This window comes from Lactuca serriola, chromosome 1 (assembly GCF_051521515.1).
Source record: "Lactuca serriola cultivar US96UC23 chromosome 1, Lser_US96UC23_V15, whole genome shotgun sequence".
NCBI lineage: Eukaryota > Viridiplantae > Streptophyta > Magnoliopsida > Asterales > Asteraceae > Lactuca > Lactuca serriola.
This window is the reverse complement of record NC_136408.1, coordinates 31,758,684-31,783,626: the sequence shown is the minus strand read 5'-3', so window position 1 is coordinate 31,783,626 and position 24,943 is coordinate 31,758,684. Positions and strand designations below refer to the sequence as shown.

The 24,943-nt window shown below is 32.0% G+C and overlaps 2 protein-coding genes across 2 annotated transcripts; one reads left to right on the top strand and one right to left on the bottom strand.

Annotated features, from left to right (window-relative positions):
- The first annotated feature begins 1,561 nt into the window (after window positions 1–1,561).
- On the top strand, window positions 1,562–3,439 carry LOC145080691 (UDP-glycosyltransferase 85C1-like). Its single transcript, XM_079023189.1, has 2 exons — window positions 1,562–2,174; window positions 2,274–3,439. Exons 1-2 carry the CDS (start codon window positions 1,646–1,648, stop codon window positions 3,218–3,220), a joined length of 1,476 nt encoding a protein of 491 aa, XP_078879315.1. The 5' UTR covers window positions 1,562–1,645; the 3' UTR covers window positions 3,221–3,439.
- Window positions 3,440–5,093: 1,654 nt separating this feature from the next.
- On the bottom strand, window positions 5,094–15,386 carry LOC145080658 (UDP-glycosyltransferase 85C1-like). The gene is made up of 2 exons (XM_079023187.1): window positions 14,829–15,386; window positions 5,094–6,191 (listed from the first exon to the last, which is right to left on the bottom strand). The coding sequence occupies exons 1-2, from the start codon at window positions 15,340–15,342 to the stop codon at window positions 5,245–5,247; spliced, it is 1,461 nt and encodes a 486-aa protein (XP_078879313.1). The 5' UTR covers window positions 15,343–15,386; the 3' UTR covers window positions 5,094–5,244.
- Window positions 15,387–24,943: the final 9,557 nt, after the last annotated feature.

The window sequence follows — 24,943 nt, the reverse complement described above, 5'->3', positions numbered from 1 at the left end:
AAAATGAAAAATTTTGTGTTGAAAAATCGGGACATAATAAATCTAACAATGACGTGTGCTGTTTTTTAAATAAGTGTCCATGAAGTATATTTAATATTACGTTTATGGTCATTTACTTATAGACTATATTCTATTTTCATCCCTTTAACATAAATTTATATCTTTTTAACTGTTTTCTCATATTTGATTTACATAAGTTAATTCATTTTAATGTTGCTTTTTAAATTAGTTTATTTTAAATTTTTAATGTCTGCAGCAGTCTGCAGATGTTAACAAAAACATACACGCTTCTTATTACAGCATGCAGTCGTTTTGTCCACCTCTTCTACTGCAGAGGTTTACAGAGGTGGTCCGCAGACTTTTTAGAATTTTTGCTTCGGAAAAACAAACAGCACCTTAGTCTGCTAAATATGACTTTAATATTGATTAGAAATAAGAATTAATGTTATCAAGATAAAAATATAATATTTGACTCAAACTTTAAGTCTTATATTTTATTTTATCTACTTTAATTATAGCTTTATAAAAATTGACTCAAATATTTAATTAGGTTGTACATGTAGTCTTTTAATCAAACAAAAGAATTGATAAAGACGCCAAAAAATCTCGTCGTCTAAGAGTTTAAAAGTAGATTAGAGTTTAAATTATTTCTTAAGGTTAAAAGTTTTAATCCGTTTGAGACACAATGGGCATGTCTGACAAAAATAGCTGTTAGTTGGAAGCAGATAGCGGGTAGTGTGTAGCGGGTAGCTGGTAGCGAGAAGCTGTAGTTTTTATTTGTTATATGAGTGTTTGTGAAAAATAGCTTGAAGCTTTTGAAATATATAAAATTACATAAAATGATAATTGATTAAAAATAAATAAATATATAAATATATTTTAAGGGTAATTATGGAAATTGATTTCAAAAGCTCAGTAGCGTTTTGTTAAACGCTACATGAAGTAGCTTTTAGATTTTGAGCGTTTTGTTTAAACTAAAAGCTAAACGCTCGTACTATCAAACAAAGTTTTTGTTTAAACTAAAACGTTTTGTCAAAAACTAAAAGTTAGAAGTTCCCAAAGACTTTCAAAGATTTCATGTCAAACATGCCCAATGTAATTTAAAAGGTAGATTATCGTGTATGTACGGTTCCGTTCTATAAAAAAAAGGTAGATTATCGTGTATGTACGGTTCCGTTCTATAAAAGTAGTTTAGAAGTAAATCAAAAGGCATGTGAGTTGTCATTTCAAAATAATATATATATATATATATATATATATATATATATATATATATATATATATATATATATATATATATATATATATATATATATATATAAAATACTCGTAGCTCTAGACACCGTAATGATCAACTTAGTGAAATAATAATAATTTATGTTTATTAATTTCGTCAATGCTTATGTCATCACGCACTTGTTAAATTTTGTTTAAGAATATAAATAAAAAAATTGTAAAAAGACAAATATTGACCAATAAAAAATAACATGTCATTTCCAAGGATGGTAGTGGGGCACAAACAATACTACGGAACATAACGATCGATTTTTACAACAACTTGGGACTTTTAATTTAACATATAAAAAAAAAAAAAAAAAAAGAACTCGATCGACGATGTAATAGTAATACAGAGAGAGAGAGAGAGATGGATGCAGCGGCCATAATCGAGCAGAAACAGCCTCATGTGGTGTTCATACCTTGTCCAGCACAAAGCCACATCAAATGTATGCTCAAACTAGCCAGACTTCTTCACCACAAGGGCATCCACGTAACCTTCATCAACACTCAGTCCGACCACAAGCGCCTCGTAAACTCCGGTGGCACTCGCTGGGCCGATGAAGCTCCAGGTTTTCAATTCAAAACGGTTCCAGATGGTACCCCTTCTACCACTACAGATGATCGTGGTATTGAAATTGAACATACCCAAACCAAAGCTCAGCTCTGGAACTACCTTGGAACCAATTTCTTTGATTCTTTTCTTCATCTTGTATCCGAGCTGGATATTCCAGTCACCTGTATTATTTGCGATGGGTTCATGACTTACACAAATGCTATTCATGCTGCTGAAAAGCTTAACATCCCCATCATCCTTTTCTGGACCATGGCTGCCAGTGGGTTCATGGGGTTTTACCAGGTAAAAGTTCTAATGGAGAAAGGACTTGTCCCACTTAAAGGTTAGATCCATCAGTCTTTTCACCTTTTTCTTAATATATTCATTCAAGAGGGTGGCCAGCTTGGTTACCTAATTAATCAATCTTGAACTTTTTTTACAGATGAAAGTTATTTGACGAATGGTTATCTTGACATGGAAATAGATTGGATTCCTGGAATGGAAGGAATCCGTTTAAAGGAACTACCTGAGTTTACACGATCCACAGATCCCACTAGTCCTATGTTTAAATTCCTCCTGAAAACCGCTCAAGCGGCTGATAAAGTTTCGCATATGATCATCCATACATTCAAGGAACTAGAAGCGAGCCTCGTCAAAGAGCTTAAATCTATTTTTCCTAATGTCTACTCTGTCGGGCCTCTGGAATTACTTCTGAATCAGATTACAGAAAAAGAAACCAACAAGTCGTCGATTTGCAATGGCTATAGTTTATGGAAGGAAGAACCGGAGTGTGTCCAGTGGCTCCAGTCGAAGGAACAGAACTCCGTGGTGTATGTAAACTTTGGAAGTTTAGTAGTAATGTCTTTACAAGATTTACTAGAATTTGGATGGGGACTTGTTAACAGTGGACGTGAGTTTCTTTGGATTATACGGACTGATTTGGTTGATGGGGAGCCTGTGGTGTTGCCTCAAGAACTCAAGGAGGCGATGAAGGGTAAAGGCTTTGTAGCAAGCTGGTGTTCACAAGAAGAGGTGTTGAACCACCCATCTGTTGGTGGGTTTTTGACTCATGGTGGGTGGGGTTCGATCATTGAGAGCTTGTCGACTGGTGTTCCAATGATATGTTGGCCGGTTTCTGGGGATCAGCAGACGAATTGTAGGCAAATGTGCAAGGAATGGGAGGTTGGCATGGAGATTAGCAGGAACTTGACTAGGGATGAAGTGGAGAAGCTTGTGAGGGAGTTAATGGAGGGAGGTGAGGGAAAACGAATGAGGAAGAAAGCTTTGGAGTGGAAGAAAATGGCAGAAAGTGCGACTGGGTTCAATGGCTCATCTTCTCTGGATACGGAGAAACTTGCTAATCAAATAGTGAAGTTTTCTAGAAACTAGATGCCCAACAGTTTCGTTTAAAATAATCCTTGTAATTGTTTAAAAAAGCTTTTAAGTGGTCAACACAAAGTAACAAACCACTTCAATTATTTTCCAACCATTATTTTGAATATGATCGCAAGAATAATGGTTAACGTTACATTCACTTTTGTAGTAAACAATCACTTTTTTTTCCTCTAATAAATCTACTACGTAGATTCAAATTGGCATCACACATCATATTATATTCCATATGTTAATTTTAATTGATTGTACTATTCTACCCTAGGACCCACCGGCAGACATAATTGTTTCTGAGTGTGTCAATTACCTTATTTCGTCCTAAAAATGTAAAGAAATAGTAAATCTGTCAAATATTCATTGGAAATCAATCACAAATCCATTGGAAATTTGTCACAAGGTCTCATAAGTATAAATTCAATGTAGATCTGTCAATAAAACCTTTTAATGACAGATTTTTAATGAAAACTACCGTCGAAAATGAGTTTTTTCTAAGTAGTGCGCCTCCTAAAAAATTTGTTTAACCCCTGAGCTATAGGACCCTAGCCACCGGAGGTTGAACTCAAGGTTTACAAACAGTGGCGGAGGGAATGGAGAGGCTGCCGGGTGTCTAGCCCCTTCCAATATAAATATTCATTGATATATATATATATATATATATATATATATATATATATATATATATATATATATATATATATATATATATATAGTTAAGGTCTACCATTTAATTAAAAAAAAGTTCTATATAATATAAAATGTATGTCGGTTAGCCTTTTAATTCTTTTACAGTGTAATTCTAATAACTAGAACCACGGAACCTAGGTTAAAAGCCCAAAGCCCAAGTAATACCCCACTTTAATTTAATTGGCATAATCAGGTACACTGTGAATGGAATTCAATATTTATTATTAAACCTAGCACAAAAACACATATCACATATGACATACCTCCTTTTTAATTAAACGACTGAGTTCGACTTTGAAGATCAATTTCTTGCTTTTTCGTCTACTCACTTTGAAGATAACTTTCTTGCTTTTTCTACTCACTTTGAAGATCAATTTCTTGCATGTGCTACTACTTATGCTACGCTAATTAATTAGGTAACTTTTTAATTTTTATTACATTTTGTTTTTCTAGTAATTTGTAATTGATAATATTATCTATTCATAAGTAGATACAGTATTGAAGGTTTGATAATTCATTTTATTATAACTATAAATTTATAGGGTAAAATATAAGTAAGAAAAGAACCATCAATTCTTTATTCAAACGAATAGATATATGTGACCCATAATTGCATGTGATTAGTGATAATACTAAAGAAGATGTTTATAATATACATTCATACCCTTATAAGAATATTAACATAGAAGACCCTATTGAACCTGAAAAAATGATATGTCAGATTTAAAAGAGGTAAAATTATATTCTTTGATTCGTAATCGAAGAAAACGACCTTCAATCTTAACCAACTTGATCAGATTAGACAATTATATATTAAATTTGGACTATACCAAATTTTTAATTCTTAGTGATTTTTATCTTTTAAAATTTTAGATCATTACCCTATGCGGTTATAACATTATATTTTAATACATTATTGTGACGTGAGACTTTCAGCCTTTCTATTCTTAAATCCTGGCTCCGCCCTGTTTACAAAGGTTGAGTAAAGAACCTTGTGGAGCATAAGCCAAACTTTTTTGAGCATGAAATTTATCGAGATGTTTTGAATACCATGTAACTAAGACAAATTTCAATTTTTTTATGATGTGTTATTGATAAGTTGATGGTTAGTTTATTGAGACGTGAGTTATTTTGTCAATAATTGTATTAGTGGTTTGCTATTTAAGAAATAATTTATAAACCCATCAATAAATAGAATTTGTGTTGTTCATCTTACAACAATGCTCTTATTATTGCTTATGTTATGAGAAGAAACAAATTATTGAAGAAACACCATAAATTAAGCACGACTCTATCAAGGATCTAGATTAAAAAAAATACAACATAGGAAAGCAAATCTAATTTCTTGAAAACGCATTAATGTCATCAACAAGTTTTTCAATATCCAATAAAGATGAACCTTTCGGACTCGTTGCAATTTCTGTTATTCTCTTCCATTCCATAGCCTTGTTCCTGATTCGTTTCCCTTCAATTCCTCCCATCAATTTTCTCACGAGCTTCTCAACGTTATCCCTCTTTACATTACTCCCAATCTCCATGCCAACATCCCATTCCTTGCACATTTGCCTACAATTAGTAAGTTGGTCCCCGTAAAAAGGCCAACATATCATAGGGACACCAGCCGATAAGCTTTCAATGATTGAACCCCACCCACAGTGTGTCAAGAACCCACCAACCGAAGGGTGGTTTAAAACTTCTTCTTGTGGACACCAGCTTGCGATAAAGCCTCTCTTTTCAATCACCTCTTTGAATTCTACAGGCAAAATAGCAGACTCTCCTATAACCAAATCGGGTCTTATGATCCAAATAAAATAATGATTACTATTAGCAAGACCCCAACCAAATTCTAGCAATTCTTGTAACGACATGACTGTTATGCTTCCAAAATTTACATAAATCACTGAATTTGGTTCCCTCATTTCTAGCCATTTAATACATTCAGGTTCTTCCTTCCACAGACTATAGCTTTTAATATCAAGATTTTTTGTTTCTTCGTCATTTTCCGTCTTATTCAGAAGTAATTGCAATGGCCCAACCGTGTAGAGATTAGGAAAGTAATCTTTGAGGGCTTTAATGATAGTGGACTCCAACTCTTCAAACGTGTGGAGGATTATATGTGAAGCCTTCCGAGTTGTCTCAGCAGACTTTATAACAATGTTATAGCCCGATTCATTTGGGTCTATGGTTCGTACGTAACTTGGAAAATCCTTTAAACAAAATCCTTCCATTCCCGGAATCCAATCTATTAAGGTGTCAAGATACCCATTTGTGAAGCAACTTTCATCTAAAAAATTATCACGGTTAAGTAATTATGATAATTAACTAATAAGTAATTTAATATTGAACTTTCCAGAAAAATGATCCAAATTCAGTTCATGGATTGAGTACAACATTAGTTTATACTTTAAGGAAATAAGGAACCACATAAACAATTTTAATTCTTATTTGTCAGATAAAAATATCAAGAGCAAAAAGTATAAAATTATAGCTTATGCAAGATGGACACGATTAAAACATTTCAAGGGCATTTTAGGAAAAATTATATATATGTTTTCTTAGACAATGTTACTCGTAACCTTGATTTATGTTAAAAGATATGTCTCCTTAGACCTTGATAATCATAACCTTGAACTTTGTACTCACTTTATTTGTATTTTTATTTCAATTTTTATTATTCACAAGCAAAATTACTCATATTTAACAATAAGTTTACTCAAACTGATATGTTAGTTAATTAAAGGGATAATGACTTGAAAGGGTAACAAACTTTCGACTTTTGTCACATTTAGTCACTAAACTTTTTTTCGTTGTCTATTTGCCACTAAACTATTGAAACTGTTCATATTTTACCCTTATGACCGGCTATTGCCGGTCATAAGGGTAAAATATGAACAGTTTCAATAGTTTAGTGGCAAATAGACAACGAAAAAAAGTTTAGTGACTAAATATGAACAAAATCGAAAGTTCGTTTCCCTCTAAAAAGTTCAATGACTAAATGTGAACAAACTTCCTATTGTATTGTGTTTTAGCAAATTATTTATTTTTGTTTAATTGTAGCAACATTTGTTGATGAGGAAATCTATAAAATAAAAAAACAAAATGTAACATCCGGATTTCCAGGTATCATAATTTAAGTATTTTTCTTTTGAGTTAAGAAGAGAGACTCGACGAGTTGACGCCTCAACTCGTCGAGTAAGGTCACGACTGATGACTCGGATTAATGAATGGCCTCGACGAGTCGGTGAGGCGACTCGACGAGTCCGTGTTGTTGGCAGAAACCCTAAATCTTTGGGCTCGAGCCATATTTAAAGGCACTTATGACCTTCAATTGCGACTACCTTTCCCATAAGTGAGAACCCTAGCGAGCTTGAGTGTGTAGAGTGAAAGGAAGAGCTATCTTGAGCTTTTTGGTGTGATAGATCTGGACCCTTCTAGGTCCAGAGAGCCGAGAATATGAAGCTTTAGTAGAGTAAACCTTGGGGTTCGAAGTTAGGAAGCATTTATGGTATTTTTATGGTATATATAGTTATTTTCATCCTACACATAGATATGAAGTATTTTATATAAATTACGTGCTATGTGTGCATATTATTTGAATACTTGCTGTCTATGCTGGATGAACGATTTTATACATGTCTTAAAAGATTTAAACGATATATTTATTTTATATCTACAAATATGTTGCGGATGAAACATGGGTAGATGAAATAGTTGGTGTGTGATGAAATAAAATGATGAGAGATAGGAGATGATAGAAAGGTGATGATAATTAGGTAAATCGATGATGATGAATATGTGATGTAGGATGAAAGGAGATACCATAACCTTAACCAACAATGTGGCGATGTAGTCATCTATCAGAGTATAGATGGCGACCACAGACTATTCTAGACAACTCAGTGGAAACACCAGCAGGCTCATAACCTGTAGGTGATGAATTATGAGTTCAAGCGATGTTGTAACTACGTATTCATGCGATGATACTCTAACCCCTTACTATGAATTACGAGTTCAGACGATGTTGTAACTACATATTCATGGGATGTCACAAATTTCGCATGCCAAACTAATGGTCATAATTCACATCAGTGAGAATGGTTCATTTTTTTGTAAAACCAAAATCAGATTGGAAATTTTGATTTTTTATTTTGGAAAATGTCAAACCATTGGTTTTTTATTTCGGTTTTGGTTTTTTGTTTTTTTTTAAATATATTTTCAGGGTTCTGTTTTTTTTTTTTTTTTTTTTTTTTTTTTTTTATTTCATAGATTTCTTCATCAACAAATGTTGCTACAATTTAACAAAAATAAATAATTTGCTAAAACATAATACAAGAGAAAGTTTGTTCACATTTAGTCATTGAACTTTTTAGAGGGAAACGAACTTTCGATTTTGTTCATATTTAGTCATTAAACTTTTTTTCGTTATCTATTTGCCATTGAACTATTGAAACTGTTCACATTTTACCCTTATGACCGGCAACAGCCGGTCATAAGGGTAAAATGTGAACAGTTTCAATAGTTCAATGGCAAATAGATAACGAAAAAAAGTTTAGTGACTAAATGTGACAAAAGTCGAAAGTTCGTTACCCTTTCAAGTCATTATCCCTTAATTAAATTCCATATGTGAATAGCATAGAGTCAGATAATTAATATAAAAGAAATACTTACATATATGTGAATAATTACTGGAATTTACATTTTGATGTTAACTATTATTGCTACTTTACATGTGAATAAACATATAAAAAATAAATACATTTTACATTAAATAACTTAACTATGAAAGTTTTATTAACAAATTATATATATATATATATATATATATATATATATATATATATATATATATATATATGTTAAGATCAAATAAGAAGAGTATTTTTGATAAAAAGATAAGAAGATTTTATATGCCTGTAATTTTAACGATCCTATAAAATTAATCATTAGATAAATCAAAAATAATATGATTCACAAGAACAAATTTGCGAAAAAATATTTATATGATTCATTTTTTGGTAAATCAAACAAAAATTTATTTTTCATTCAATTTCAATGAATAATAACAAAATCATCTATACATATTCTCAAGATTATCTTTTTTGAATTATGTTTCTTTTAATCATGTAATTATTCATTTTACTATTTTGACAAATATATATATATATATATATATATATATATATATATATATAGAGAGAGAGAGAGAGAGAGAGAGAGCTTACATTACTAGTAACATCTATTTCTTCAAGGAAATCTATAATAAATTCTATTTGTCATTACTAGGAGGTATATCTATTCTATTCTATATAATAAACAAATAGTTTTAGGATATAGGGCGTGTTTGGCAAAAGTAATTGTTAGCTGGAAGCGGGTAGCGTGTAGCAGGTAGCTGGTAGCGGGAAGCTGTAGCTTTTATTTGTTATATTATTGTTTGGTAAAAGTAGCTGGAAGTTTTTCAAATATATAAAATTACATAAAAAGACAATATATTAAAAATAAATAAATATATAAATATATTTTTAAGGTTAATTATGAAAATTGATTTCAAAATCTTAGGAGCGTTTTGTTAAACGCTACATGAAGTAGCTTTTAGAATCGGAGCGTTTTGTTAAAACTAAAAGCTAAACGCTCGTACTACCAAACGAAGCTTTTTGTTTAAACTAGAGCGTTTTATCAAAAGCTAAAATCTATAAGCTCTCAAACGTTTCCAAAAGCTCCGTGTCAAACACACCCATAATGTGTCAGTCTAATACACCAATCGTATTTATTACATGTCATGTGTTAGTCTTTTGGTGCTCTTCATTTTTCTTTTACTATAAAATAAACTATTTATTTATAGCAAGTTAGTTAAAATTAACTACAGAATGCCAAAATATTTACTCTAAAATTTAAAAATCTAATTTTTATAACAATATGAAGACTTGTTTAAACTATTAATGATTTTAACCAATCCAAAATAATCAGAATTACATACCAACTATAACTCACGTAATTTGTTTGTGGATATTTAATTTTATTTGTAACTTTTATGTAATTAATAATTAAATATATCTTTCAATTATATATATATATATATATATATATATATATATACACACACACACGATTGGAGCGCCGCAACCCTTCGTAGACCTTAGGCCCCATAAGTGACTCAAGAACCCACCTTCATCCTCGTTCTCTCTCTGACTCACTCTTTCTCTCGTTCCAAAAGGCTTGATTTGGTTTAATTCAACAAAAGAGCAAAAGTCATGATTTGGCTATACAACATTTGAATCATCATCGGATCGAGGCCATAAATATTTAGACTTTGATGTAGGAAATCGAGAACCAGATAGAAGTAGAGGCGATAGCACTGGGAGGAAGAGATTTAATTATCGTCACGTAAAGAATGGGACTCAATTTGACTGTGTGCTTTATCGATTCAGCCGACCCTATTCTCTTAGCCACCATCGATTTCTCCCAAGTAAGTTCTCGATTCCACAAAATCAGTTCGTTTCCATTAATCCTTATTATATTTGTATAAATGGACAATTGGTCCATGAGGTCACAAGTTGTATGTATTTATATTTTTGAACTTCATTATTTATATGTGTTTTGCTTCAGGACCACTCAGAAATGTAGCAAAGTTGTTTACAACAATGGTGGATGGAAATTAAGAAACTATTGACAATTGATATTCACCACACCAAAATGTCAAAATATAACATCATGAAACAAGAATGTGAATGAAGATTCTTTCATGAATGACATTTTATTCTAATAGAATGAAGATTTTTTTTAAAAATGACTTACTATAAAGCTTGTATTAAATCGATTTGTAGCGAATAATTTATTAAAAAAAAAACTAAATTTGGGCGAACGTCTTATAGAATGTGACAGTAAAAATTGTTTTTTTGTTAACTTTTGGACCTTAGATTCTTCAATGATGTTAATAATAAATGCTTATTCTTTAAGAATGAACAATCTTCAACTCATGGTTTAAAATTTTGTTATTCTTCAACATGTTCATTCAATCAGAATATGTATTTTGTCATAATTTGTATTCAATCAGAATATGTATTCTATTAAAATATTTATTTTAAACTCTTGGTCATCATTCCTACATCCACACAATATTTACCATCCACATTATAACCAATATATATATATAGGTTTAGGTTCTATGGAAAACAAAAAACTCTAAAAAAAACCTAAAAATCATAAAAATGCATGAAAAAAATACTTAGAGATCACAATTTTTTTTTGACTTTATATTCTTAAAAATCGCAACTTTTTATATAATTTTTGCCGAATTTTTTTTTTGAAAAAAAAAACCAATAAATAAAATAATAATAAAATAAAATATAAATATAAAAAAATTGATTTTTTAATTTTTTTTCAGCGAATTTATAAAAAAAACCTGCGATTTTTAAGAATATAAAATAAAAAACAAAAAAAGATTTGTGATCTCTAGGTATTTGTTTTATGCATTTTTATGCATTTTTTGGGTTTTTTGTTTTACATATAACTCTTCCATATATATATATATATATATATATATATATATATATATATATATATATATATATATATATATATATATATATATATATATATATATATATATATATATATATATATATATATATATATATATAGGGTTAGGTTCATTTGAGACCACTTATATTTTGTGAGACCGTGAGACGCATTTGTTTATTTTTTTTTTATTTTTTTTTAGTTAATTCATGTTCCGAAAATAACATTTAAAAAAAGAATTTTTGGATTTTTCCATTTATTTTGGATTTTAAAATTATTTTTAGATTTGGTCTCACGGTCTCACAAAATTAGAATGGTCTCAAATGAACCTAAACCTATATATATATATATATATATATATATATATATATATATATATATATATATATATATATATATATATATATATATATATATATATATATATATATATATATATATATTGTAATAAATAAAACCTAAAAATGACACGTGTCAGTATTTTAGAATGTCTATTTGATACGTGACATTTTTCTATGATTTTTATTATTTTCATATTTGGTGACAAATCAAATTCAATTCAACTTTTGAATATACAAAATCTTATCCTAATAATATTATTATGTTTATTTTGTTTAACAAATTAATTCATAATTACTTACAATCGACAATATCTTGGTTTTTTTTTCATTTATTATTTTTTTATTTATATAGAAATTTTAAATATACTGACCGTGGTTTTCGTGGGTTATATATATATATATATATATATATATATATATATATATATATATATATATATATATATATATATATATATATATATATATAATTCAAGGAAATAAGATTGAAGTTCGTATTCAAAATAAATGGGTTCCATAGTTTCTATGGATTTTAACCTAATATTATAATGGACACCTAGTTTAATACAATACCACGGCACTTTTATATGGTGTATATTTTTTAAGTTAATAAATGTATTTTCAAGATCTAAATTCGTTCGAGTTTTCATTAAAAAACAAATGTTAGTGTCCAAAGTTGACTGGTTTGACTGATTTCTAGATCGTGAAAATTCAAGTATATGATTATTTTGATGTAAAATTATAAGTTGACATTATGATTTTTAATTATGCCAAAGCTCATTAATTTTTACATCTAAAACAAATGTATTTAAACTTATACGATTTATATTAACAAAGTCTTTTTTTTTCGTCTGAAATGATTTGAATATAGATTGTTTTACATATTAAAACACTAGGTGTAAGACCCGTGTATTACGCGGGTTTATTAAAAATAAAATTTTAATACCGATACATAAATATGAAATATTTTATAATGTAATACTTTATGTTACATAGCATAATGTAATTTTCTGAAAATTTACAAAAGAAACTAAATCATTCGAAATATTTATGAGAATTTATTACCAAATTAATAGGATGATTTTATTTTCTTATAGAACTCATTACAAATTTATAGAATTTTATTTTAAAAAATTGGAAATCCCTAAAAAATGACAAGTGGAAAATAAAATTTTTAATATTCTCACAAAATGACAAGTGTCAAAATGAATGAGAAGATGACATGTGGCAAAAAAAACTTTCATTTATTAAAGAGGATTTCATTATGAAATTTTTTATAAACACAATTATCAGTATTTGGATAAAACCGAATTGTCTATTTGGATAATTCGGATTAGACTATTTGGTTTGGAATTTTTGGAATTTTTGGATTGGGTTTCTACAAAACCTAATTATTATTTTGAAATAGGTTCAAAAAGTTTCATCTAATAAAATATATTAATATGTTTTTACTTTTAAAAAAAATTTATCTATAAAATATTAAAATATAATATAACTTCTTAATAGTTGTTTATAAATTTCAAATCGTAACTAACTAATTTGTTTTTGCTTCTTGTATAAATTCAGTAATATTATAATATTATATATTGTTTTTAAATGTTTTAATTTTTAAAAATCAATCCAACCGAATTGTAATTGGATCGAATCGGATTGGAATTGAATTTACTTTGAATTATTTGGATCGTTGTTTTGAAAACTGAAATCGATTTTGATTCACTTGATTGGATTGTATGAAACCGATCCATCCAAACGAACACCTTTAATTCTTCATGGTAAATCTTATTCAACACTTTGCAATATGATTATAGGTCGCAAACTTTCATGTAATTATTTTTCGAAAGAGAAAATTTCATGTAATTAAGTAACTAAAATTTCTGATTACAAATGTTTATCGCTACATATACTTCTAATAAATCCAGCCTTTTCTGCCGAAATTAATCATAATGTAATTAAATTTTATAATAAAAAACCTGAAATGTTTTTGATCTATGCCAATAGTTATATTTATTTAAATAAAAAAATTAAATATTAATGTATTTATTTTTCTTTTATTAATAAAATATATGCGAGAATTTTGCATATCTTCATTCAATACTAGGTGTAAGACCCGTGTATTACACGGGTTTATTAAAAATAAAATTTTAATACCAATACATAAATATGAAATATTTTATAATGTAATACTTTATGTTACATAGCATAATGTAATTTTCTGAAAATTTACAAAAGAAACTAAATCATTCTAAATATTTATGAGAATTTATTACCAAATTAATAGGATGATTTTATTTTCTTATAGAACTCAATACAAATTTATGGAATTTTATTTTAAAAAATTGGAAATCCCTAAAAAATGACAAGTGGAAAATAAAATTTTTAATATTCTCACAAAATGAGAAGTGTCAAAATGAATGAGAAGATGACATGTGGCAAAAAAAACTTTCATTTATTAAAAAGAATTTGTTTGAATTGAACAGCATATATATATATATATATATATATATATATATATATATATATATATATATATATATATATATATATATATATATATATATATATATATATATATATATCCAATTAAACGTGGTTTTCGGGTTAATAAAATTGCCTTGTTTGAGGTTTTCTCTTGTGATCCTAGATGTATATTCGGTTGTTTAATGCAAATTTTCTTAATATTTTTAAAATTTTAAATTGAATTCAATTATTTTAGTTATTTATTTATTTAAATTATTAGTTTAAATTTTAAAAATAAATAAACATTTTAATTTAAATAATTAAATATTTTTTTTCCTTATAAATTTTGAATTTTCTACATGTTAGATCTTCATGTTTGTTTATTTTTTTGAATAAACTCATGAGCATCACAACTAATTCCACAATCATACACAACTACAAACTTATAGATGTTTTATACTGCTTTACAGATTTGGTGGCCGATCTTTCTTAAGAACAGAAATTATTCAACTTAAATATTTATATATGCTTTATACTGCTTTATACATCATATAAATTCTTGTTAGTAGTTAAGTTCTTAGAATTAATAGAGGAGTAAATAGACAAACCTTTAAGTGGGATAACTCCTTTTTCAACTAGATTCGGACCTTCACGAAACGCCATGAAAGCACAAGCAGCAACGGTCCAGAAATGCATGATTGGGATCCTAAGCTTCTCAGCAGCATCAATGGTGAAAGGCATGAGCCCATCCGATATAATACAAGTAACCGGACTATCTAACCTCACCACAAGGTCAAGAAAGGGAGCCAAACAGTTGGTTAGAATAGAATTACAGAGTTCACCTATGTCTTGAGGGACATCCACGTTGCTGTTATCAGGGTCATAAGGAAGACCATCAGGAATGGTTTCGAACTGGAACCCTGGTGCACCATCGAGGCAGTCTGGTCCACCGGAGTTGAGTAACCGCTTGTGGTTAAATACTGTGTTGACGAAGGTTATGTGGAGGCCCTTGTGATGCAGTAGCCTTGCTAGTTTAAGCATACACTTGATGTGGCTTTGTGCTGGAAACGGTATGAACACCACATGTGGCTTGCTTTCACAGTTCACAACTACTGTTTTCATCTTCCTGTGTATTGTTGTGTGTGTTTTATGTTTTACTGAATACCCAGCAGAGGCTTCTTATATACAGAGATGACACAGATGAGAATACGGTTAGGTGGGAATTCCATTATCCCATCATTATTTAAACATTGGTATTTGTAAATACACACCCTCTAATCTCTGTAGTATTAAAATCAAACTACGTTTAATGTTTACATACTATTTTACATTCATGGTCCTTTATTTACATACTATTTTATAATTTTCTCCCTAGAACTTCTTTTATCACTAAATGGATCATTATCTACGACAACCATTAACATCATCAAGTACAATTAATGTTTTATATATATATATATATATATATATATATATATATATATATATATATATATATATATATATAGAGAGAGAGAGAGAGAGAGAGATAGAGAGAGTTAGGTTCAAATGTTTTCACTATCTATTGTGTGTCCGTATGATTGATTCTGGACCAATCATTTTAGTTAATTTAAGAAAGTAATTAATGCATATTAAATGCTGAAGATGTAATTAATACCTATTATATCTTCAACATGTAATATGCATTAATTACTTTCTTAAAATAACTAAAATGATTGGTCCAGAATCAGTCATACGGGCACACAATAGATAGTGAAAACAAAATAACCTAACCATATATATATATATATATATATATATATATATATATATATATATATATATATATATATATATATATATATATAGAACCGGCAAATATATATAATAAAGAGCCACCAAAACCACGCTTAGCAAAAAGCTAGACAGGCGGTGCGCAGCAAGATACAAAGTCTTTATAAGCAAATAAAATGACAAATACACCACTCAACCCATTTATACGAGCAATTTGCCCTCTTGTGTTTGATCCACCAGAAAGCCATATATATTATGTTTTCAGCCACTTGTGTCGGAGAGATACGGAGATTGTTAAAGATTATGTCACACCTCGCCTTTCAAATCTACCAAAGTGTACGGTAGAGTATGCTAATAAGTGTATTTTGTTTTTTAGGGCTATTTCTCCAATTTGCAGCAAAATTTATTACATCTCTAACATTTTCAAGTTGGTAGATGGAGATATTGCACCATTTGATGATCCAGTCACAAACCGCAGTTACAAATGGACACTTGATTAACACATGATTCACCTCTTCATCCTAATGTAGACAATAATCATAGGTTGAAGCTCTGATATGCACTCCTTTTTTTCAATAATTCGCATGAAGTTGGGATACGACCTAAATTAGCTCTCCATATGAAACATGAGACCTTAATGGGAACATCAATTATTGTAACACTCCAAAATTCAAAGAAATTTAAAATTTTCAAAATCAACCATTAATCAACATTGTTTACAAAAAGAGTCATTGTTTCAAAAGCATTATTCCAAATCAGAGTTTTTCCAAGAGCCAGTGACATAAAACATGAAGTTGTATACAATCACGTCTTTGCTTCCCACGATCCTCAGAAGTACCTGAAACGGTAAACTAAAAACTATAAGCCAGAGTTTAGTAAGTTCCCCCAAAGTACCAACACACATAAACATATAACAGCATATACTGGGTCCATAACTAAAAAACTGGTGTAACACTCGAATCCAGGTATTTTCTTTTTAGTCCTTGAAATAAAAATATAATTGTGAAAGAGGTCCATGGGCATGTTGAATCGAGAATCTGAGCCACGTACGCGGGGAGTACATAGCTAAAAGTTAAAACCCTAATTTTAGGGCATGAGCCCTATTTAAACACACTTATGACCTTTGGACCCTCACTCTTATCAGCCTTCATTGCTATTATCGTCCTTAAAACCCTAGTTTGCCATTGAGAGTGATTTTTGAGCTTGGAAGTAACTTTGGTGGCCCTTTTTGGTGTGTTTGCAAGAAGAAGAACTTGGTGTTCAACTTTGGACGTGCTTGAGCTTTAAGATCCTGAATCTACATCATCTTAAGAAGCTTTTGAAGGTAAAAAGTTTATACCTTGTTAATCCTTTTGATAGTTAGAGTTAGGGTTTTTTTATAAACTCATTTTGCGTCCATGGGTTCTCTTTCGGGAGTTTGGGTAACTCCAAAAGCTAGAAATGCTATATCTTAGTCCCTTTTGGAGTGCTAGAAGCATAAAAATGTTATTTTGGTGGTTGATATAAAACCATGCATGAATCTAGGTCCTTTATGTGAGCTTTAATGAAAAAAATGGATGTTGGACCCCCATAAGACATGCTAAGGCATAAAGTTGCCAAATTTATGCCCTAGGACCCCCTTAATGACCGAGATATGGAAGTTAGATTAAGTGGTTGCATGGATTAAGCACCAAATGGCTAAAGTTGTTGAGCAACTCAGTATACTAAGCGTACCAATATGTACGCAGCGCGTACTGTATGGCGATCGAGTACGCCGAGCGTACTGAGTTTACATCGTGCGTATGCCCCAGTGGGCTTTTGGACTTTTGTTGGACTTTTGGATCATTGGGCCTTAGTTCGTTTTGGGTTTTGACTTGTTTAGAGTAGGTGGGCCTTTGACTTCTGCTAATGGGCCTTAAGTGGTGTAGTTGGGCCTTTGTGGGCCTTGGAGCCCATTATTTTGTTTGGGCCAAGAATAGTTAGGCCTATTATAGGAAAGGCAATTAGGCCCTTATTTTAGGATTTTTGGACTTAGGGTTTAGGCCCATGATTTGGGATTTTGACCTAATTCTGATTAGGGCTATTTGTTTGTGATAGTGTAGGACTTTTCTATTCAGCAGCAGAACGTATTGTGTTTCCAGCAGACTGAGGTGAGTTTTCTCATTGTATCAATGGGTCGAAGGCACCAAGGCCGACCCATTATTTGTATTATAGGATACGGATTATTTGTGTGATATGTGTATGAAAGACCAGGGTTTGGCCCCTAGCATTTATATCAAAGACTAGGATGTGGCCCTTGGTACCTGTATGAAAGACCAGAATTTGGCCCCTAGCAGTTACATGAAAGACCAGGATTTGGCCCCTGGAAACTGTATGGAAGACCGGGATTTGGCCCTCGGCAAGAATTATATGTAAGACTATGATTTGTCGCATAGGATTAATTTGTATGTTAGTATGTGATACTTTAGGGAAAACTTACTAAGCATTTGCTTACAGATTTTGTTTATGGTTTCAGGTACTTTCGGTACTAAGGGGAAGGGCCCAACGTGATGGCACAACATTCTCTCTCGTTATTTTCCGCATTTTTGATATTGTACTATGATGATGTGACATTTATACATTGTGATGGCTTTGGGAACAATTTTTATACATGTAGTACTTGTTTTAAAAATGAAAAATTTTATTCTGGTTTTGGGATGTTACAACTGGATTACCCCTAAGCCCACTGTATGAGTCTGGCATGCCTATCGGACCCTCACCACATATCTGCATGGCCCTCGGCCCCACAACATAAGTCCGGCTTGCCCACGGAGCCCACTACTTATGTATGGATTGCTCTCGAGTTTGTTGGCTACCGCACAAAGCAGTACAAGCTCAACCCAACCATAATATGTCGACATATGCATAACAGATAAACATATACCAGCAAACATATAAACATGCAGATCTTAACAGATCACTACAACATAGCAACATCCTAAACCAAGATACATAATCTAGTGGGTCGTCATTGGTGCCTTCGACCCATAAATACAGTGAGGAAAACTCACCTCTCAGTTGGAGTGCAAGATGAATAAATCTCAGTCCGAAAATCGGCTCAACGATCACCTATCCAAAACCAAGGACCTAATCTCAATTAACAACTCAAAATACCCATGGTCAAGTCCGGTCAAAATCAGCAAAATCCATTAGGTCAACCCAGCCGAGTCAACTCAGGCCTAGTATGCAAGGCATACTCATGTGTGACATCCCCAATTTCACAGTCAGAAAAGACCGATTTGTTTATGCTTTTTTTTAAATCAGAGTAATCTTTTATAGAAAAACAGTCGCGGAATTTGTTCCCAAAACAAAATATGATAAGAATTTATCAAAGCATTTCTTTAAAGAAATGTATTTTCGTTAAATAACAAAATCTCGGGATGTCATGTTCCGATACAGACCAAAAGCTTAAACAATATAAAATAGATCTTACAACAGTTATTTATAACTACTGGTCTATAATCCAAAATCTCTCGTCAAGTCCACCAACTTATACTCTTGTGCCATTACCTGTAATGCAAAGAAAACTGAGTGGGTCAGGCTTGGGAGCCTGGTGAGCATATAGGGCTTTGAACCCATAATATTATATCTTATATATATATATATATATATATATATATATATATATATATATATATATATATATATATATATATTCAATCATCAAACGATCATTCCAATTACCCATCCCCATTATTTTCCTTACTCTTAAGGGTCTACCCTAAGAGTCATCTATTCGTTCACTCCGTATTAGGCACTAAGACAATAGCTGCCTGGATTCTTTATTAGGCACTAAGACAATAGCTGCCAAGGTTCCTTCGTAAAGCACTAATTCCATAGCTGTTATGGTTCATCCATCAGGTACTAAATCCATATCTACCAGTGTAGGTACTAAGTCCATAGCTACCAACGTTTATCTAACAGTACTAAATCTATAGCTACCAGTGTAGGTACTAAGTCCATAGCTACCAACGTTCGTCTTTCGTCTCATCCTCAAACTCATCTGTCATCACACACCAACTAATTCGTGTACCCATGTTCTACCCAACATATTCGTAGATATAACATACATATACAGTTTAACTCATTTAAAACCTATATGAAACATCCATTCCACGCTTAGCTCAAATAAACAAGAATATATAAACACATAACACGTATTTCGTAGCAAATACTTAATACTTACGTGTTAGAAGAAAGTAACTATACACTCACCCAAAACATAAACTTAATACATTCAAACAATACATGTATTAAATCGTGTTTATGAAAGGTACTATACACTCACTTGATTAGAAGATGATCAGACAGCGCTACAGCTCTTAAAATAATCTTTTGCGACGAAATCTGGATGTTTTCTCCAAAACTGGGCTTCTCGCGGGCAGAGCTTCGGCTCGAAAACTATTTTACTCTGGATCTTCGGGCTTCGGGACTTGCTTCGGGGCTCGGGATTAATACCGAGGCTTCGGGATATTTCTTGCACGCAAAACGATGCAAAACGAGAGAGAAAGGGAAGAATGGAGCACCAAAACTCGGCAATCCTCAACATCTATTTATAGGGTGCTGGAACTGGGATTACGTTGGGCGTAATTTCGGAGTACGTTGGGCGTACAACTAGGTACGCGGGGCGTATCGGGTGGATAGGACCGATGCGTCAATGCCTTCGATATTACCCGATTTTATATTTAAATTAATATATTTTAATTATTTAAAAACTTCATAAATTCATATCTACTTCATACGAACTCCGTTTTCGACGTTCCTTCTATTCACGCGTAGGTGAGACTAAGCTCTACAACTTTTGTTTAGGTTCGATCGGCTAATTTTGACTTTATTTTTATTATATTATTTTAGTAAGTCGGGACAGGAAAACTCTGTTATAAATTCATAATTTCTTCATCCGACGTCCGTTTTCGTCTGTCTTTTTACCGTTGCACTAGCATCAACGAGATCTTTGATTCTCGTTTAGATTGTTTCGACCAACAATCACTTGATCTCGAATTAGAGTTTCGAGTTGCATACTGCTAAGCTGAAACTTAGAAAAATCATAACTTCCTCATACGAAGTCAGATTTGGGCATTCTTTTTATGCACGCTATCGGTTTAACAAACTATACAACTTTTGTTTAGATTACTAAGGCTAAATATCGCTCTAACGTAAATTCACTTTTTACGTCTTTCAGCTTCGTGTCGGTTCTGTCATGAAACTTCGACAGATCATAACTTCTTCGTTATAACTTGGATTTCGGCGTTCTTTATATGTACGGAATCCTTGTAACATATACTACAACTTAGTTAAGATTATTCATTCAAAATATTGTTTTATGATAACACTTTTTGATTATTTCTACTTTGGTTTTGACATGACATGATATTATGGATGTTTTATTATACTGTTGGTTTTATAATAACGTATTTAAAAATGAAATTTTGGGCTTGTATTTTTTGGATGTTACACATTATGCGGTTTTAATCCCTATAGTTGTCATTTTTATATGGTTTTGGTCCACATCCAACATGAAATGACCAATATGCCCTTAAATAATTCATTTTTAATTTATTTTATCTAATTTCCTATTATTTTACGTAAAAAATAAATAAATAAATAATCAACCACTAAACCTCACCCCCTACACACACACACACACACTTTCTATCAACAACACTAAAATCAGTCTACCTTTACCCTCTATTCCATCGGTGCTCGGAAACCACCAGTACTACTGCCCTTTACTTTTGCAACATCGCATACCCTTAGCAAACTTCAGTGACGGCTTACAATCCAAATGCAAATTCCAGCAACGTGAACTACCTACCATTGCCCTTTGTCTTCTCTAGTATCTCTATATGTTCGTTTCCAGATGTGCAAATGAGACCATCATACCCAATATGTTCTTTAAACCTATCGATCTGCAGATTCAAAACCGAGAAAGAAGAGAGAAGTGATAAAACCCTTGAAATCAAAGTCGTCTTTTTAAATCCAACGATTTTTAGGTGTTTTCAGGTCTTCTGGGAGGGAGTGGCATCTGGGAGCAAGAGGAATTTGGCAAAAAAATCCGATGAACGGTGATTTGGTGGTCGGTGGTGAAGGGTCATCTCGTTAAGGAAGAATAGGTTAGGGTGGGTGAGATAGAGGTGGTTGGCAGCAAATAGTAGTGGATAACGGAGATGGTGGTGAATGACGAAGGCGGCATATTCTATGGCGATGGTGGTGGTGGCCCTAATCATTGAAAGATGGAGGTGGCAGTATTTTGGTAGGGAGAGCTTCGATCAGAAGGGTGATGTTAGTGAGGAAATTTCCTCAAGGTCTGAGGAAAAAAAGATGATGTGACATCCCCAAAATCTCGGCCAGAAAAGACCGATTTTCATTTATGCTTTTAAAATAATTTCAGAATAAATTCTTTTGGTTTGAAAGAGTTGCGAAATTTGTTCCCAAAAACAAAACATGATAAAACAATGTTTACCAAAGCATTTCATAAAAGAAATGTATTTTCATTATATAATCAAAACTCGGGGTGTCATGTTCCGATACAGACCAATAAGCATAAACGATAACATTACAAGTCATTCAACAAATATATATACATATACAGACTTGTAAACAAAACAACTTGATGGTTCATCCATCTTATGCCCTCGCGCCACTTCTTGTAATACAAATAAAACTGAGTGGGTCAGGCTTGGGAGCCTGGTGAGCATATAGGGTTTTCAACCCACAATAAATAATTAAATTTAATTTCCACCAACCAACAATGACCCAATTACCCATTTCCGTTATTCTCACTTTATGTCCCTAAGACAACTAACATAAGGGACCTAGTCTAAGAATATTTCATCGGGGCGACAACACATGCTTCGGGGGTTCCTCGGCAATATAAGTCAAATAAGGCAACCATGAGGAGGATGGAGTACAACGAATGAACACCCAAGTTTATTAACATCTACAGGTGGCGAACCTGCTAATGTTCCACAAGACTGTCTAGAAAAGTTCGTGGTCGTCATCTAAACTCCGCTAGATGACTGAATCAAAACAACAACGAGGCCTCTCATCTGTTTATTACACACCAACTATCTACCCATGTTCTACCCAACATATTAGTAGATAAAAATATACATTTTTATACATAGATAAAAACTTGTATAGCATGCTTTGATCAATACATATTCCACATAACAGATGAGGCACACACACATAACACGTATTTCAAAGAAAACAAATCAGATCCATGAGATAGAAGAGAGTGAATATACATTCACACATATAACACAAAATATACATATAACATGTATTTCGTATAAAATACTTCATAATTATGCGTTAGAAGAAAGTAACCACACACTCACACCTATAAACAACAATATACTTAATACACTCAAACCATACTTGTATTATTATCGTGTTTATGAAAGGTAGTATACACTCACTTGATCAGAAGATGATCGGACAGCACTACGACTTGCAGAAGTAGTAATCCTCAGCAGATCTGGAAGATCTCTACAAAAATCGAACTTCTCGCGGGCAGAGCTTCGGCTCGGGAATCGCACTTCTCGGGATCTTCGGGATCTCGGGACTTGCTTCGGGGCTCGAGAATAATATCGGGGCTTCGGGGTATTTCTGGCATGCAAATCGATGCAAAACGGGAGAGAGAAGAGAGAAAAATAGCAAAGGAGTCGGCTGCCCTCGCATCCTATTTATAGGAGGCTGGAGCCTCGGAGTACGCGGGGCGTACTGTTCCGAAATCGTCACTGCTTACGTATCCGAAGTGCTCGAGTGCGAGTGTCGACATACCTCGGTGTACGCGGGGAGTACTTCAGATGAGTCCGATGACTCCTCTTCGGATAATGCCGGATTTTCCAATTAAATTTAAATACAAATTATTTAATAAATTTCGGAAATTCATATCTTCTTCATACGAACTCCGTTTTCGACGTTCTTTATATCCACGCGAAGGTGAGACTACGCTCTACAACTTTCGTTTAGACTCCGTCGGCTAATTTTAAATTTATTTTTATTATTTATTTTTAATAGGCCGGGACAGAAAACTTCGTTATAAATTCATAACTTCTTCGTTTGACGTCCGTTCTCGCCTAACTTTTCATCGCTTTGATACCAACAACGAGACCTTCGATCCTCGTTTAGATTGTTTCGGCTAAAAACCGTTCGATCTCAAATCGAGTATTTCAGGCTGCATACCGCTAAGCCGAAACTTCGATAAATCATAACTTCCTCATACGAAGTCAGATTTGGGCATTCTATATATATTCGGAAACCTCGTTTCAACTACTACAACATTATCCAAAGATATCAAGTTTATTTTACACTTAAATTTTGACGATTATTTTTATTCTTAATTAATCAAACCACATAATTAAGCAATTAAACACAAAACACATAATACTCAAATAATACAATCTTATTATTTCAAAACGGGTTACAAAGGTTAACCTAGACCATTAAATTGCTAAAAATGGCAAGTCCGGAAACACAGGCGTTACAGATGATTATAGTGGACGTCGGTGGCAATGGTGGCGGACGGTGGTAGTTGTAGGTGGTGGCGGTGGTGATGGTGGCGGATGATGGTAGTTGTTGTTGGTGGCAATCGGTGGTAATGGTGGCAACCATTAGGGATGATATGTTTCTTGAGTGTATGTGTATGTGTGTGTGTGTTTGTGTTTGTGTTTGTGTGTGTTTTGTTAAAAGAGAAAAAACAAATAAAATATAAATTAAATTAATTTATGTATTTCATTAATTAAAGAAAATAAAAAATGAAAATTATAAGGGCATAATCTTCTTTTTAAATGTATAGGAACCAGAAACAATAAAAAAAAATTCAAATTTTGACCATTGGTGCATCATAAAACTTTTTTGGACCAAGGTTACAGAATTTTGCCAACCACACGGATCATCTTTGCAATTTTATAGTATTTACAAA